The 14,939-nt window shown below is 42.6% G+C and overlaps 1 protein-coding gene across 3 annotated transcripts in view; it reads right to left on the bottom strand.

Annotated features, from left to right (window-relative positions):
• The window catches only part of atg10 (ATG10 autophagy related 10 homolog (S. cerevisiae)), a 233,628-nt gene that overhangs the window by 37,247 nt on the left and 181,442 nt on the right, over positions 1–14,939 (bottom strand). For all 3 annotated transcript variants that reach the window (XM_063068552.1, XM_063068551.1, XM_063068553.1), the window contains one exon: positions 12,954–13,051. In XM_063068552.1, the coding sequence (XP_062924622.1) occupies positions 12,954–13,051 (98 nt within the window). The remainder of the gene's footprint in view (positions 1–12,953; positions 13,052–14,939) is intronic.

Below are 14,939 nucleotides of genomic sequence, written 5' to 3'. Positions count from 1 at the left end.
AACCACCAAGTTAACCTTTGAGGTGCTCTGAGTAAGGACTCCCAAATCCCTTGGCATCTCAGATTTTTGGATTTCCTCCCCATTTAGAAAATAGTCTACACATTTATTTCTTCTACTGAAGTGCATGACCATGCATTTTCCAACAATGTATTTAATTTGCCACTCTCTTGCCCATTCTTCTAATCTGCCCAAGTCCTTCTGCAGCCTACCTGTTTCCTCAACACTACCAGCCCCTCCACCAATCTCTGTATCATCTGCAAACTTAGCAACAAAGTCATCTATTCCATCATCTAAATCATTTATATACAGCATAGAAAGAAGCATTCCCAACATAACCCCTGTGGAACACCATTAGTGTCTGGCAGCCAACCAGAAATGGATCCTTTTATTCCCATTTGCTGCCTCCTACTAATCAGCCAATGCTCTAACCATGCCACTAACTTTCCTGTAATACCATGGGCTCTTAACTTGGTAAGCAGCCTCATGTGTGGCACCTTGTCAAAGGCCTTCTGAAAATACAAATATACAACATCTGCTGCATCCTTTTTATCTATCCTACTTGTGATCTCCTCAAAGAAGTCCAACAGGTTCATCAGGCAAGATTTTCCCTTAAGGAAACCATGTTGACTCTACCCTATCTTGTCCTGTGTCACCAAGTACTCCATAGCTTCATTCTTAACAATTGACTCCAATATCTTCCCAGCCACTGAGGGCAAGGTAACTGGTCTATAATTTCCTTTCTGCTGCCTCCTTCGTTTCTGAAAGAGTGGAGTAACCTTTGCAATTTCCCAGTTCTCTGGAACCATGTCAGAGTCCAATGATTCTTGAAAGATCATAACCAGTGCATTCAAATCTCTACTGCTTCCCCTTTCAGAACCTTAGGGTGCAGTTCACCTGGTCCAGGTGACTTATGTACCTATAGGTCTTTCAGCTTTTTGAACACCTTCTCGGGCTGAGATTCTTCTATAGGACTGAAAAGGAAGGAGAAAATGCCAGAATAAAGAGGCTGAGGGAGGAGAAGGAGGATAGCTAGAAGGTGATAGGTAAAGCCAGGTTGGTTGGATAGATAAAGGGCTGGAGAAGAAGTAATCTGATAGGAGAAAGGGAAGGAGAGGGCCTGGGGGAAGTAATAGGTAAGTGGCCAGAGTGGGGACTGGAAGAGGGGAGGGGGCAGGAAATTTTAGTTTCGTTTTTTGTGATTTATACTCTTCTGGCTGGTGGGGTGGAGATCCGTCTCAACCAAAGGAGCTGTAAGGCACTCCTACCCTCCGCAGCCTGCAGGCCACCCTTGGGTGAGGTTTAGCATCTGCTTAACCACCCGATCAGGGTCATGTAAAGCCATGGAGAGCAGGTGGTGGATGGTCGTATGAGCAACTGGTGCTAATCACAAGTCCTGGTTATGCGACCACTGACGCCAGGCAGACAATCTCTAAAAGGTATTGATAATGGCTGGGGTCACCCGTCTTGTAAAGACACTGAGCAGAAGAAGGCAATGGCAAACCTCTTCTGTAGAAAAATTTGCCAAGGACTAGCATGGTCATGGAAAGACCATGATCTCCTACGGCATATGACGTAAGTTACAAACTGCTCTTTATGGTAATTGTTTTGAAATTTAGAACCTTTTCATTTCATTATTTTTGAAAGCATCTTCACTGCACAGAAACTGTTACATGTGCCAAAGACTTTTGCAGAGTATAGTATATGTGACAAATAAAGCTAATCATTAATCTTTATTTGTTAAGTTATTAACTGAATATGTAGCAGTGAGAATTACCTGGCTAAACTGACCAGGGTACAAATGTCAATCATCGCCAACATCATCGTCAATTCGCTATGACACTGTTTCATAGTGAATTGTTCAAAATTCAAAGTAAATTTATTAGCAAAGTACGTGTAAGTCACCATATACAACCCTCAGATTCATTTTCTTGCAGGCATTCACAGTAGACAAAGAAATACAATAGAATCAATAAAAAACTGCACACAAAGACTAACAAACAATGAGTGCACCAAAGACAAGCTACAAGTACAAAAATAATAATAATAAATGAGGAAATAAATATTACTGAGAGCTTGAGTTATAGAGTCATTGAAAGCAAGCCTGTAAGTTGTGGAATCAGTTCATTGCTGGGATGAGTGAAATTATCCCATCTGGTTCAGGAGCCTGATGGTTATAGGATAATAATTGTTCCTGAACCTGGTGGTGTGGGACCCAACGTTCCTGTACCTTGTGCAGCACTCCTTGTAGATGTGCTCCATGGTGGGCAGGGCTTCTTGTCTGATGGATTGGGCTGTATCTACCACTTTTTGTCGGCTTTCCCATTCTTGGCGTCAAAATACTCTCCAGTATGCATTAATATAAATTTGTCCAAGTTGTAAATGACATGCAGAATCTGTGCAAACTTCTAAGAAAGTAAAGGTGCTGCCATGCCTTCTTTGTAATGGCACTTCTGTGCCAGTTCCAGGGCAGATCCTATGATATGATAGCGCCGAGGAACTTGAAGTTCCTAATTGTGAACCATGTGCCACATTCAGTTTTACATATTTCAAAGAAGAGAAGCTATTCAGCCCATCAAGTCTATTTGGCTGTCAAACAGTGGTAGACGCTGGCTACCTACATCAACCACTTTCTTGCAGAAGGTAAAGAGGGCAGTCAGAATGGGGAATGGAAAAAGAGAGAACAGAAAGAGGGGAGAAATTGTCAGAAGTTAGAGAAATTGATGTTCATGCCGTTAGGTTGGAGGCTACCCAGACAGAATATGAGGTGTTGCTCCTCCAACCTGAGATTCTATTGTATTTCTTTGTTTTACTGTGAGTGCTTGCAAGAAAATGAATCTTAGGGTAGTATATCGTGATATTGACGTACTTTGATAATAATTTACTTTGAACTTTGAGTAGCCATATACAGACATGTTGGTATGGGGATGTAAAGTAGAATTAAAATGGGCGGCCATTGGGAAAGAACTGCTTTTGTTCTGGGTCATCTTCTTGCAAATGTGGTGTGCGCAGCTGGCTGGGCCAGTAGATTTCACAATAAGTAACTACAGTGCAGAGTCTCTCATGCTCAAGCTCTGAGACCTGCAATAAGATACTACATGATTGTTGCACTACAAATACATCCCACTGCTGGAAGCTATTTCCTCATTAGACAAAATGATTTGTTTGTGGACCTTGGTGCGCAAGTTCACTGGTCTTTGCAAAGTTCTCAGCTGTACAGTAAAACAAGTTCCATTGTTTGTCTGGAGAGGCGACGTGCTCATTCTGATGCAGGTATTTAGTCAGATAAATTATAATTAAGCAAAATAAGGACATTATTCCTGCAATATAAGAAGCAATTCTATTTTTTAAAAAGATCAGCTTTATTTGTATGTATCGAACATATGTATCGAAACATACTGTGAAATGCATTGTTTGTGTCAAATCAAATCAGCGAGGATTGTGCTGGGCAGCATTTGCCAACTCAAACCTGTATGCCTTTGGAATAATTCCATAAAGACCATAAGATACAGGGTCAGAGTTAGACCACTTGGCCCATCGATTCTGCTCCACCAGACTCTACCGTTTAAGATAAGGGACCCAAACCTGCTCACAATACTCCAAGTGAGGCCTCAGCAGAGCCTTATATAGTCTCAACATCACATCCTTGTTTTTATATTCTAGTACTTTTGAATTGAACACTCAACCTGCAAATTAACCTTTAGGGAATCCTGCACAAGGACTCCCAAATCTATTTGCACCTCATATTTTTGTATTTTCTCTTAATTTAGAAAATAGTCAACCCTTTCATTTCTTCTACCAAAGTGCATGACCATACACTTCCCAACACTGTATTCCATCTGTCACTTCTTTACCCATTCTCCTAATCTGTCAAAGTCCTTCTGCAGCCTCCCTATTTCCACAAAGCTACCTGACCCTCCACTTATCTTCATATCATCTGCAAACTTTGCACCAAAGTCACCAATTCCATTATCCAGATCATTAACATATAACATAAATGGATTGGTCACAACACAGACTCCTGTGGAACACTATTCCCTGGCAGTCAAGCAGAAAATGCTCCCTTTATTTCCACTCTTTGTCTCCTGCCAATCAGCCACTGCTTTATCCATGCTGGAATCTTTCCTGTAATACCATGGGCTCACAGATTGTTAAGCAGCCTCATGCATGGCACCCTGTCAATGGCCTTCTGAAAATCCAAGTACACCACATCAACCAATTATCCTTTGTTTATCCTGCTTGTTATTTCTTCAAAGAATTCCAACAGATTTGTGAGGCAATATTTTCCTTTGAGGAAACCATGCTGACTATGGCCTATTTTATCATGTGCCTCCAAGTACCCCAAAACCACATTCTTAACAATCGACTCCAACATCTTCCCAAACACTGAGGCCAGACTAACTGGACTATAATTTCCTTTATTCTGCCTCTCTCCCTTCCTGAGGAGTGGAATGACATTTGCAATTTTCCAGTCTTCTGGAACCATTCCAGAATCTAGTGATTCTTTACAAGTGCCTCCACAATCTCTTCATCCACCTCTTTCAGAGCTCTGGGTTGTACACCATCTGGTCCAGGTGACTAACCTACCTACAGACCTTTCAGTTTCCCAAGAACCTTCTCTCTAGTAATGGTAACTTCACACACTTCATGACCCTGACACTTGGAACTTCCACCATACTGCTAATGCCTTCTAGTAATACAAAATACTTTCAGTTTGTCTGCCATTTCCTTGTCCCCCACTACTACCTCTCCAGCATCGTTTTCCAGGGGTATGAAATCCATTCCTCCATCTCTTTTACACTTCATGTATCTGAAGAAACTTCTGTTATCCTTGTTAATATTATTGGCCAGCTTACTTTTGTATTTCATCTTTACCTTCTTAATGACTTTTTTAGTTGCATTCTGTTGGCATTTAAAAGCTTCCCAATTCCCTAACTTCCCACCCATTTTTGCTCTATTATATGCCCCCTCTTTGGTTTTAATGTTGGCTTTGACTTTGCTTGTTAGCCATGGTTGTGTCATCTTGCTTTTAGAATACTTCTTCCTCTCTGAGATGTATGTATCCTGTGCCTTCCGAACCGCTTCCAGAAATTCCAGCCATTGCTGCTCTGCCGTCACCCCTGCCAGTGTTCTTTTCCAATTAAGTCTAGCCAGCTCCTTTCTCATGCCTCTGTAATTCCCTCTACTCTGCTTTGATGAATGTGGAAGAAAACCGGAGCCTCTGGATAAAACCTATGCAGTTAGGGTGAGAACGTACAAGTTCCTCACAGACTGCAGCGGGAAATAAACTCTGATCTCACAGCTGGCATGGTAACGCATTACCCTACCCGCTACACTGCTGTGCTGCCTGCATCAGCGGGAAAATAAGGTGCCATCAACTTGATTGTCAAACTGACAAAATTATGCTGAGCAAGTTAGTCCGAGCCGTAAACAGAATCACATCCAACAAAATGAAGATCTTCTATCACATTAATAATTTGCAATGTTGAATTTGTCATACATCTATAATTAAATAGAAATAAGTGAACCTAAAATACACATCTGTTGAAAGAAAAAAATGTATTCATTTTTTACGATCAGACCTTTAAGAGCAATGATCGAGAGTGATCTTGGGGTCCAAGTCCATTGCTCCCTGAAAATGTATATACAGGTTAAGAGAGTAATAAAGAAAGTAGGTGATTTGCTTATCTTTCTGAGGCAAGAAATTAAGTTCAAGACTCGGGAAGTTATATTGCAGCTTTATAAAACTCTAGTTAGGTTGCATGTGGAGTACTGCGTTCAGTTCTGGTTACCCTGTTACAGAAAGGGCGTGGAGGCTTTGGAGAGCATGCAAATGAGGTTCATCAGGATGGTGCTTGGATTAGAGGGCATGAACTGTAAGGAGATGCTGGAGAAACTTGGGTTGTTTTCTCTGGTGCAGTGGAGGCTGAGGGGAGACCTGTTAGAGGTTTATAAGATTATGAGAGGCAGAGATAGAGTAGACAGACAGTATCTTTTTCCCAGGGTTGAAATGTCTAATACCAGAGGGCATGCATTTAAGGTGAGTGGGGATAATTTCAAAGGAGATGTGAGGGGCAGGTTTTTTTTATATATATACAGAGTGGTGGGTGCCTGGAATGCACTGCCTGGGCTAGAGGTGCAGGCAAATACAACAGAGGATCTTAGGCCCGTGAATGTGCAGGAAATAGAAGGACATGCACATTGTGTTGGCAGAAAGGTTTAGTTTCGTTGGGTCAAAGCTTTGACCCCAGCATCTGCAGATTATTTTGTAGTTTAGTTGGGTATTTGATTACAAGTTTAATTAGATTGATTGCAACATCTAAGAGAATCTTGGCTAAGGACATTGATGGGAGGGTTATGGTCCAAGTGTGGGCTGAAAGAACTAGGAAGAATAACAGTTCAGCATGGTCTAGATCAGGGGTTTCCAAACTTTTTTATGCTGGGGACCCTTCCCATCAACAGAGGAGTCCGCGGACCCCTGGTTGAGATGGACCAGACCAAAGGGCCCATTTCGGTATTGTGGTGCTCTATGACTCTAGTTGGGCTCAACATTGTGGGTTAAAGGGTGTGTTCCTATGCTGTACTGAACAGGTCCTTCCAGCTCTTCAATCTGCACCGCCCAGCAACCCCCGGTTTAACCACGGCACCATTTACAATGACCAATTATTTTACTAACTGGTACATTTTTAGACCAGAGCACCTGAACAAAACCCGCACCCACTCCACAGGGAGGACGTACAGGTTCCTTGCAGATGATGTCTGAGTTTAATTCCGAGCTCCAACACCTCAAGCGGTAGTGGCAATGCGCTAACCCCCGCTGACTGCTACACTACCATGGCACATTCAGGACTTCAGTAGTTAGTCATTTTCAGTTAGCAATTGAGTTGCCCTGCAGCACTTCAATGGTTAATAACTTTCAGTTCGCATCTGAGCTGCCCCTCTGAGTGTGAACAGATCCTGCCAGGTGTGGTAAATTGGCGTCATTATGAGCCACCAGGAAATGCCCACAGAGATCGCTAGTAATGTTCCAAGAGTTTCATTAAACAGCTGTGTGTTGTAATTGATTTACAGTATTTGAAACGAGAGCAGTTCAGGCAAGTGACTGGATGTTGGTACACATAAAATGGATGAGTGACGACTTTAGGGAGATTCCCACTGAGACGAAAGCCAACAGACAGAAGATCAGATAGACCATCAGGAATCTGAGTGGAGTAAGTGTTGTTCATTTCCTCTGTTGGTTTGTTAATAATGTAACTGACATGACATGGTGATAATTACTCATCAAAGGAAAATCCATGCTATTGACTTCATCAAACAGATTTTACAATGAGGCTTTGAAAAATTATAATTCATTCATGTAATTTAGGCTATGATTTTATATTCTGAAAACACAGGTATAATCAAAATGGGATCTAGTGCTTTCCCAGCATGCATAATGAATAAATTCTTCTCTGGCTTTCAGCCGGGTACAGATGTTGATTTTTAATCCATGTTTCGATGACAAACTCTGCCATCTTCATCAGGGATGATACCTAGGCATGTCTAGTCCAGTGGTATATATACTGTCATCTGTCCCTCCTGATTGGATAGTCCTCATCCAATCAGGTTTATAAGACCATAAAATAAAGGAGCAAAAGTAGGCCATTCAGCCCATCGAGTCTGCTCCACCATTCAATCATGGGCTGATCCAATTCTTCCAGTCCTCCCCACTCCCCTGCCTTCTCCCCATATCCTTTGATGCCCTGGCTAATCAAGAACCTATCTATCTCTGCCTTAAATACACCCAATGACATGGCCTCTACAGCCACTTGCAGCAACAAATTCCACAAATGTACCACTCTCTGACTAAAGTAATTTCTCCGCATCTCTGTTCTAAATGGACATTCTTCAATCCTGTAGGATTCCCCCCCCCCGTTCTCCTGAACTCCAGGGAAAACAGCCCAAGGTTTCCACTGTCCCACCTTGTTTGCAATGGAATTCTAGCTCTTACTGAGTGCGAGACCTTTGTCTTTGTTAAAATTCTTTTTCTCTAGTTTAATTTCAATGGCTTCCTTCACCAGGCATTCCAAGAGGCATTGGCACGGCACAGTGGTTTCAGATTTGGACAATTGTGCACATCTTAATTATTTAGATAACTGGGAGCCACAGTAGCGTAGCAGCGCGACGCTATTACAGCTCGGGGTACTCCAGAGTTTGGAGTTCAGTTCTGGCACCATTCTGTATGACCTCCCCGTGGAATGCATGGGTTTCCCCCGGACGCTCTGGTTTCCAAAGACGTCCTGGGTAGCTTAATTGGTCGTTGTAGATTGTCCCATAATCAGGTTAGGGTTAATTGGGGTTATGGGTTGCTGAGGTGGTGTAGGCTGAAAGGCTGGAAGAGGGCCTACTCTAGGCTGTATCACTAAGTAAATGATGAAGGTCACTCTTCATTCATTTTCACTTCATTGTAAATGGTCAATTAGCTCCACATATTACAGCGATGAAGTGGCAGAAGGTCACTATGAAGCCGGCATTGTCAGGCACAAAGTGGTTCAGAACAGAGAGGAGCCTTCTGCCTTCCTGAACCCTCCCCTTCATATCCATGCCAACCCCTCTGTCCATCCGCATTCAGTTGGATAGAAAGGATCCTTACAATTCTTTATTGATGCATCATGGAAAACTTCTTAAGTGGGTGCATCACAGCCTGGCACGACAATTGCTCTGCATGTGACTGCAAGAAACGGCAGAGCTGTGGGCACTGCCCAGCACATCATGGAAACAGGCCTCCCTCCAAGGACTCCATCAACATTTTTCTCTGCCTCAGCAAGGCAGCCAGCATAACCAAAGTCCCTACCCATCTGGAAATTCTCTCTTCTCCCCCCCTCTCATCAGGCTGAAGATATAAAAGCCTGAAAGCACAGACCACCAGGCTCAAGATCAGCTTTATAAAGGCCTCACCGTTATAAGAATATTGAATGGTTCCCTGCTACAAATAGATGGTACTAGGGAACCATTCAAGAGTTTTATAATAATCTTGATCTCATAATTTGTCTCATTATAACCTTGCACCTTATTGTCTACTTTAACTGTGCTTTCTTTATAGCTGATATACATTATTAGGACAGCTTCGTTGAGCACCTCCGCACCATCCACCAAAAGCAGAACTACCCGCTGGCCAAACATTTGAATTCCAATTTCCATTACGTTCCAACATGTCTGCCCACGGCCTCCTCTTGAGCCAGATGAGGCCACCCTTATATTCCATCTGAGTAGCCTCCAACCCAACGGCTTGAAAATCGATTTTTCCTTACGATAAATAAATGTTTCCCTCCCCCTCCTCTCTTCTTCTATTCCTGGCTCTGTCCTCTTACCTCTTCTCACCAGCCTACCACTTCCCCTTGGGTCCCCTTCTGTGGTCCACTCTCCTCTCCTATCAGATTCCTTCTTCTCCAGCCCTACCCTGGCTTCACCTATCACCTTCCCGCTAGTCTCCTCCCCCCACCCCCACACCTTCTTATTCTGGCAACGTCCTCCTTTCCTTTCCAGTCCTGAGGGAAAATCTTGGCCCAAAACATCAACTGTTTATTCATTTCCATAGATGCTGCCTGACCCCTGAGATCCTCCGTGTGTGTGTGTGTGTGTGTGTGTGTGTTCGTTCTTTTATTGTTTATCTTGTTCTACCTCAATGCACTGTGTTGTAATGATTTGACCTGTATGAATGGTATGCAAGTATGCAAGACAAGCTTTTCACTATTTGTACATCACTACATGCGATGGTAATAAACCAATTCCAATTTGATTTTTGTGCCATCAGCAAACACGGAAAACGTTCTCCAAGTATTCAATACAAGATGCTAATTTTGTTTGATTCACAGGCTTCTCAAAATGACTAGTTAATTCTTCCTAAACCTTCTAGCATCTTGCCAACAAGAGATAAACTAAATTGTCTTATGGTCTTAACATGCTCACTTCTCATTACTAGCTTTGGGTAGGAGATATAGGGGCCTGAAGATCCTCAGTCAATGATTCAGGAACAGCTTCTTCCTCTCTGCCATCAGACTTCTGAACACATGAACTCATTATTCTTTTTCTTTTTACAGAATTTAATTTTTTTCTAATTTATCATTTTTGTACTCAAATGCCATACAAAATTAGCATTAGCTTGTACTCCCCCCTTTTCCCCCTCCTTCTTAATCTGGCTCCCCCCCCACCTTCCTTTTCAGTCCTGATAAAAGGTCTTAGATTATGAGGACACACAGTCCTCTTTTATTGTCATTTAGTAACGCATGCATTAAGAAATGATACAATGTTCCTCCAGAATAATATCACAGAAACACAGGACAAACCAAGACTAAAAAAACTGACAAAAACCTTGGTCCAAAACATCACCTCTCACTCCCCTCCATAGATGCTGCCTGACTTGCTGAGTTCCTCCAACATTTTGTGTGTGTTGCTCAAGATTTCCAGCACTCCGAAGCATTGTTGAGGATCCCCACCACCCATCCCACAATCCCTTTGACCCACTGCCATCAGGAAGGAGGCTCAGGATGAGGACTGCCAGACTGGATAACAGCTTCTTCCTTCAGGCTGTCAGACTCATGAATACGCTGCCATCACCATGGTCTCATCACTAGGACAGTGAGCTCTTTACTGTTTACCTGTGCTGCATGCATTTTGTATTATATTTTGTTAAATTATTTACAGTAATATTTGGTTTTATGTGTGGTGTGTGTTATATGTTTCTGTATGCACCATGGTCTGGAAGAACATTGCTTCATTTGGTTGTACATATGTACAGTCAGATCATGATAAGATTGAACTTGAATTTGAACTTAACCTCTTATGTCACCATTAATGCAGTGGATAAAATTTCTGTGACCAGCATGTTTATAGAATACCAAGTAACACACATAAAAATTGCTGGTGAATGCAGCAGGCCAGGCAGCGTCTCTAGGAAGAGGTGCAGTCGACGTTTCGGGCCGAGACCCTTCGTCAGGACTAACTGAGGGAAGAGTGAGTAAGGGATTTGAAAGTGGGAGGGGGAGGGGGAGATCCAAAATGATAGGAGAAGACAGGAGGGGGAGGGGTGGAGCCAAGAGCTGGACAGGTGATTGGCAAAAGGGATACGAGAGGATCATGGGACGGGAGGCTTAGGGAGAAAGAAAGGGGAGGGGGGAACCCAGAGGATGGGCAAGGAGTATAGTGAGAGGGACAGAGGGAGAAAAAGAGAGAGAAAAAAATATATATAATAATAATAATAATAATAATAATAAAAAATAAATAACGGATGGGGTATGAAGGGAAAGTGGGGCATGAAACATTGACTGTACTTCTTCCTAGAGATGCTGCCTGGCCTGCTGTGTTCACCAGCAATTTTTATGTGTGTTGCTTGAAATTCCGGCATCTGCAGATTTCCTTGTGTTTGCATGTTTATAGAATCATACATTTCCTAAACCATTCACTTACACATGTGGAGCTAATGGCCACATACATCCCCTATGGGATACCATGCTTTTTTGGGAATTCTGCCATGGAATAAAGCATTTTGTCCTTGCACTAGATGTCTCAGTTCCACTGGGGACCTGCTAAGGATGTTTTCACTGGCGAGCACTAGGTTAAGGCCAAGCCAGTAAGGTTATCCTGTTGCTATTTGTTGGAACCCTCTAGGATACGGGCTCCCAACCTGGTGTCCACAGGCCCCTCGAAGGCTAGGGGTTCATGGCATAAAAATGGTTGGAAAACCCTGCTCTAGGAAGATCACTGACGCAGAATTATGTAAATGTCATGATAGTCACAGGCAGGAGAACATGAAGTGGAGTCAAATAAATTATCTACAATAACTAGAAGAGCTTGGACGATGCTAATGTTCATGTCTGGTAACATCATCTGGTCTCTACCTGAGGCATAGAACATAGAATATAGTACAGCACACAGAACAGAAAATGTTGTGCCAAACTTTAAACCCACTCCAAACTCAGTCTAAATCTTTCCCTCCCACATACATGCATAACCCTCCATTTTTCTTTCATTCATGTGCCTATCTTAAAGTCTCTTAAATGTCCCTAATGTACCTGCCTCTACCACCTGTCCTGGCAGCAGGTTCCACGCACCACCACCCTCTGTGTAAAGAGCTTACCTCTGACATCCCCACATACTTTCCTCCAATCACAATAAGTTATGCCCTCTTTTATATTTATTTTATTGAGATACAGACAAAATTGCCCGTCTGGTCCTTCGAGCCACGCCACCCATTAATCTCCCAATTTAATCCCAGCCTAATCACGGTACATTTGCAATGACCAATTAACCTACCAACCGGTAAGACTTTGGACTGTGGGATGGAACTGGAGTACCCAGAGGAAACCCATGTGGTCATGGGGAGAATGTATTTGCATTTCTGCCCTAAGGAAAAGACACTAACTATCCACTCGATCTACACCTCATCATCTTAGGCATCTCTATCAAGTCACTTCTCATCCTCCTTTGCTCTAAAGAGAAAAGCCAAAGCTTACTCAGTCATTCATCCTTAGATTACATCCTGGTAGGTCTCCTCTGCACCCTCTTTAAAGCTTTCACATCTTTCCTATAATGAGGCAACAAGAAATGAACAAAATATTCCAAGTGCAGTCCAACCAGAGTTTTAGAGCTTCAACGTTACCTCACTCTTGAACTCAATCCCCCGACTAATGAGGGTGAACACGCCATACGCCTTCTTAACAACCCTCTCAACTTACAAGGCAACTTTGAGGGATCAATGGATGTGAATCCCAAGATCCCTCTGCTCCTCCCCACTGCAAAGTATCCCGCCTTTAATACAGTACTGTGCCGTCAAATTCGACCTTCCAAAGTGAATCACTTCACACTTCTCCAGATGTTAACCAACCTGAAGTGATCAATAGTTCATTTTACTCAAATTTCCAGCTGATGTGGAAAACTAATTTGAACTAGTTTTTTTTTGTGTAAGTATGATTGATTACCTGTTGTGTAATCGTTTCCCAAGGTCCCTGTGAAAGACTTTCTTGGTAACAATCATGAACACTTTCCCAAATTTCCTTCAGGGTAAGAGGTCTTCCATCTAGAATTCAAACAAAATAGGAAGTTCTATTATATATGCCAGTTAGTAAATTACAAGTTAGGTTGATTTAGGGTTTCGTTCCCTGGAGCATAGGAAAATGAGGGGAGAGTTGATAGAGGCAAACAAAATTATGAAGGGTTTAGATAGGGTAAATGGAAGCAGGCATTTTCCACTGAGGTTGGGTGAGACTAGAACCAGAGGTTATGGGTCAAGGGTGAAAGGTGAAAAAATTTAAGCGGAACTTGAGAAGAAACTTCTTCACTCAGAGGGTGGTGAGTGTGTGGAACGAGCTGCCAACAGAATTGGTGGATGAGGGTTCAAATTTAACAGAAATTTGGATGGACACATGGATGGGAGGGGTATGGAGGCCTGTGGTTTGGGTGCAGGTTAATGGGTCTAGATCAGGGATTCCCAACCTTTTTTATGCCAAGGACCCGTGCCACTAACTGAAGGGTCTGTGGACCCCAGGGTGGGAACCCCTGGTCTAGATAGAATAATAGTTCAGCATGTATTAGACCCCGTTTCTGTGCTGTCGTGTTCTATGACTCTATAAGGGTGCACGTCTGAGATTTTCTTGTCCATTACTTAGCAATTACAAGTTGAAATCTCTAAGAAATCAGTTATAATTCAAAAGTTCTCATATTGTTTCAGAATATTTCAATTTCAGTGTTTACAGTATAGGCAAACATAATATCAGCAACTTCCTTATGGCAAGGAAGAGAAAGGCTGTAAGATTTGATCTTAGAAATGGAAAAATTATACACGAGCAGCACAGTAGTGTAGTGACTAACATAATGCCTTACAGAGCCAGTGATTGGGGCTCAGTTGCTGTTGCAGTAGTAAGAAGCTTGTATATTCTCCCCGTGACGGCCTGGGTTCCCTCCTGGTGCTCCGGTTTCCTCGCGCATTCCAAAGATGTATGGGTTAGGCCTCGTAAGCTGTGGGCATGCTATATTGGCACTGAAAGCATGCCCACACGTGTAGGTTGCTCCCAACACAGACGATACATTTCTCTGTGTGTCTCAATACTTCCATGTGCATATGAGAAATAAAACTAATCAAATTGAAACTTTAACCAAAATAACATGAAAATGCCTAAGAATAAAAAGTTAATATAGCTGTTATCAGCACTGAAACAGATACTAGGTCATAATATTGGTGTCCTGGAACGAGCGCAGAGGAAATTTCAACAATGTTGCCAAGTGGGAATTTTATTTATTGGAATCTAAGAGAAAGATGGGTGATCTTCTTGAGATTCTCTTCCTTTTTAGAATCCCAAAGGGAAGAGATAAGGTGAGTGAATGAACAGTCTTTTTCCCAGTTCTGATGAACTGACTCACTCCGAAACAATGACTGTTAATTCCTCTTTATAGAAGCTGCCTGACCTGCAAAGTTCCTCCAGCATTGTGGGCGTGTTACTCTAGATATCCAGCAGAATCTCTTGTCTCTTTTTTTCCCCCAGGGTTAAGCTGAGAGGGGAGAGATTTAATAGGAACCTGAGTGCCAACCTTTCCCCCCAGAGGGTGGTCAGTACAGGGAGTGAGCTGAGGCAGGTAATCCTTTCCATTGATGCTGCCTGACCTGGTGAATTCCTCCGGCATTTTGTGTGTGTTGATCAACAAGATGTTGCTTTTGACTCCAAAACTGATATAGCACTGTGTGAAAAGGTGAATGGAGAGGAGAAAGGAGCCAGGAAATGTTGACGGCAGATGTGGGGAACAGAAAGAGGCCAGGAAGGACAAACAGAGAGGTGCAGAAGAGAAAGAAGCCAAAAAAAAAAAGGTTGGATGGAAAAATAGGCAGCAAGAAATGAAAGGCTTCTTACAAGAGAATAAGACCATAAGACATAGAAGTCAAATTACGCCATTTGGCCCATTGAGTCTGTTCC

This window comes from Mobula hypostoma, chromosome 16 (genome assembly GCF_963921235.1).
Source record: "Mobula hypostoma chromosome 16, sMobHyp1.1, whole genome shotgun sequence".
NCBI classification, from domain to species: domain Eukaryota; kingdom Metazoa; phylum Chordata; class Chondrichthyes; order Myliobatiformes; family Myliobatidae; genus Mobula; species Mobula hypostoma.
The sequence above is the reverse complement of the archived record's forward strand: the minus strand, read 5'-3'. Positions and strand labels throughout refer to the sequence as shown.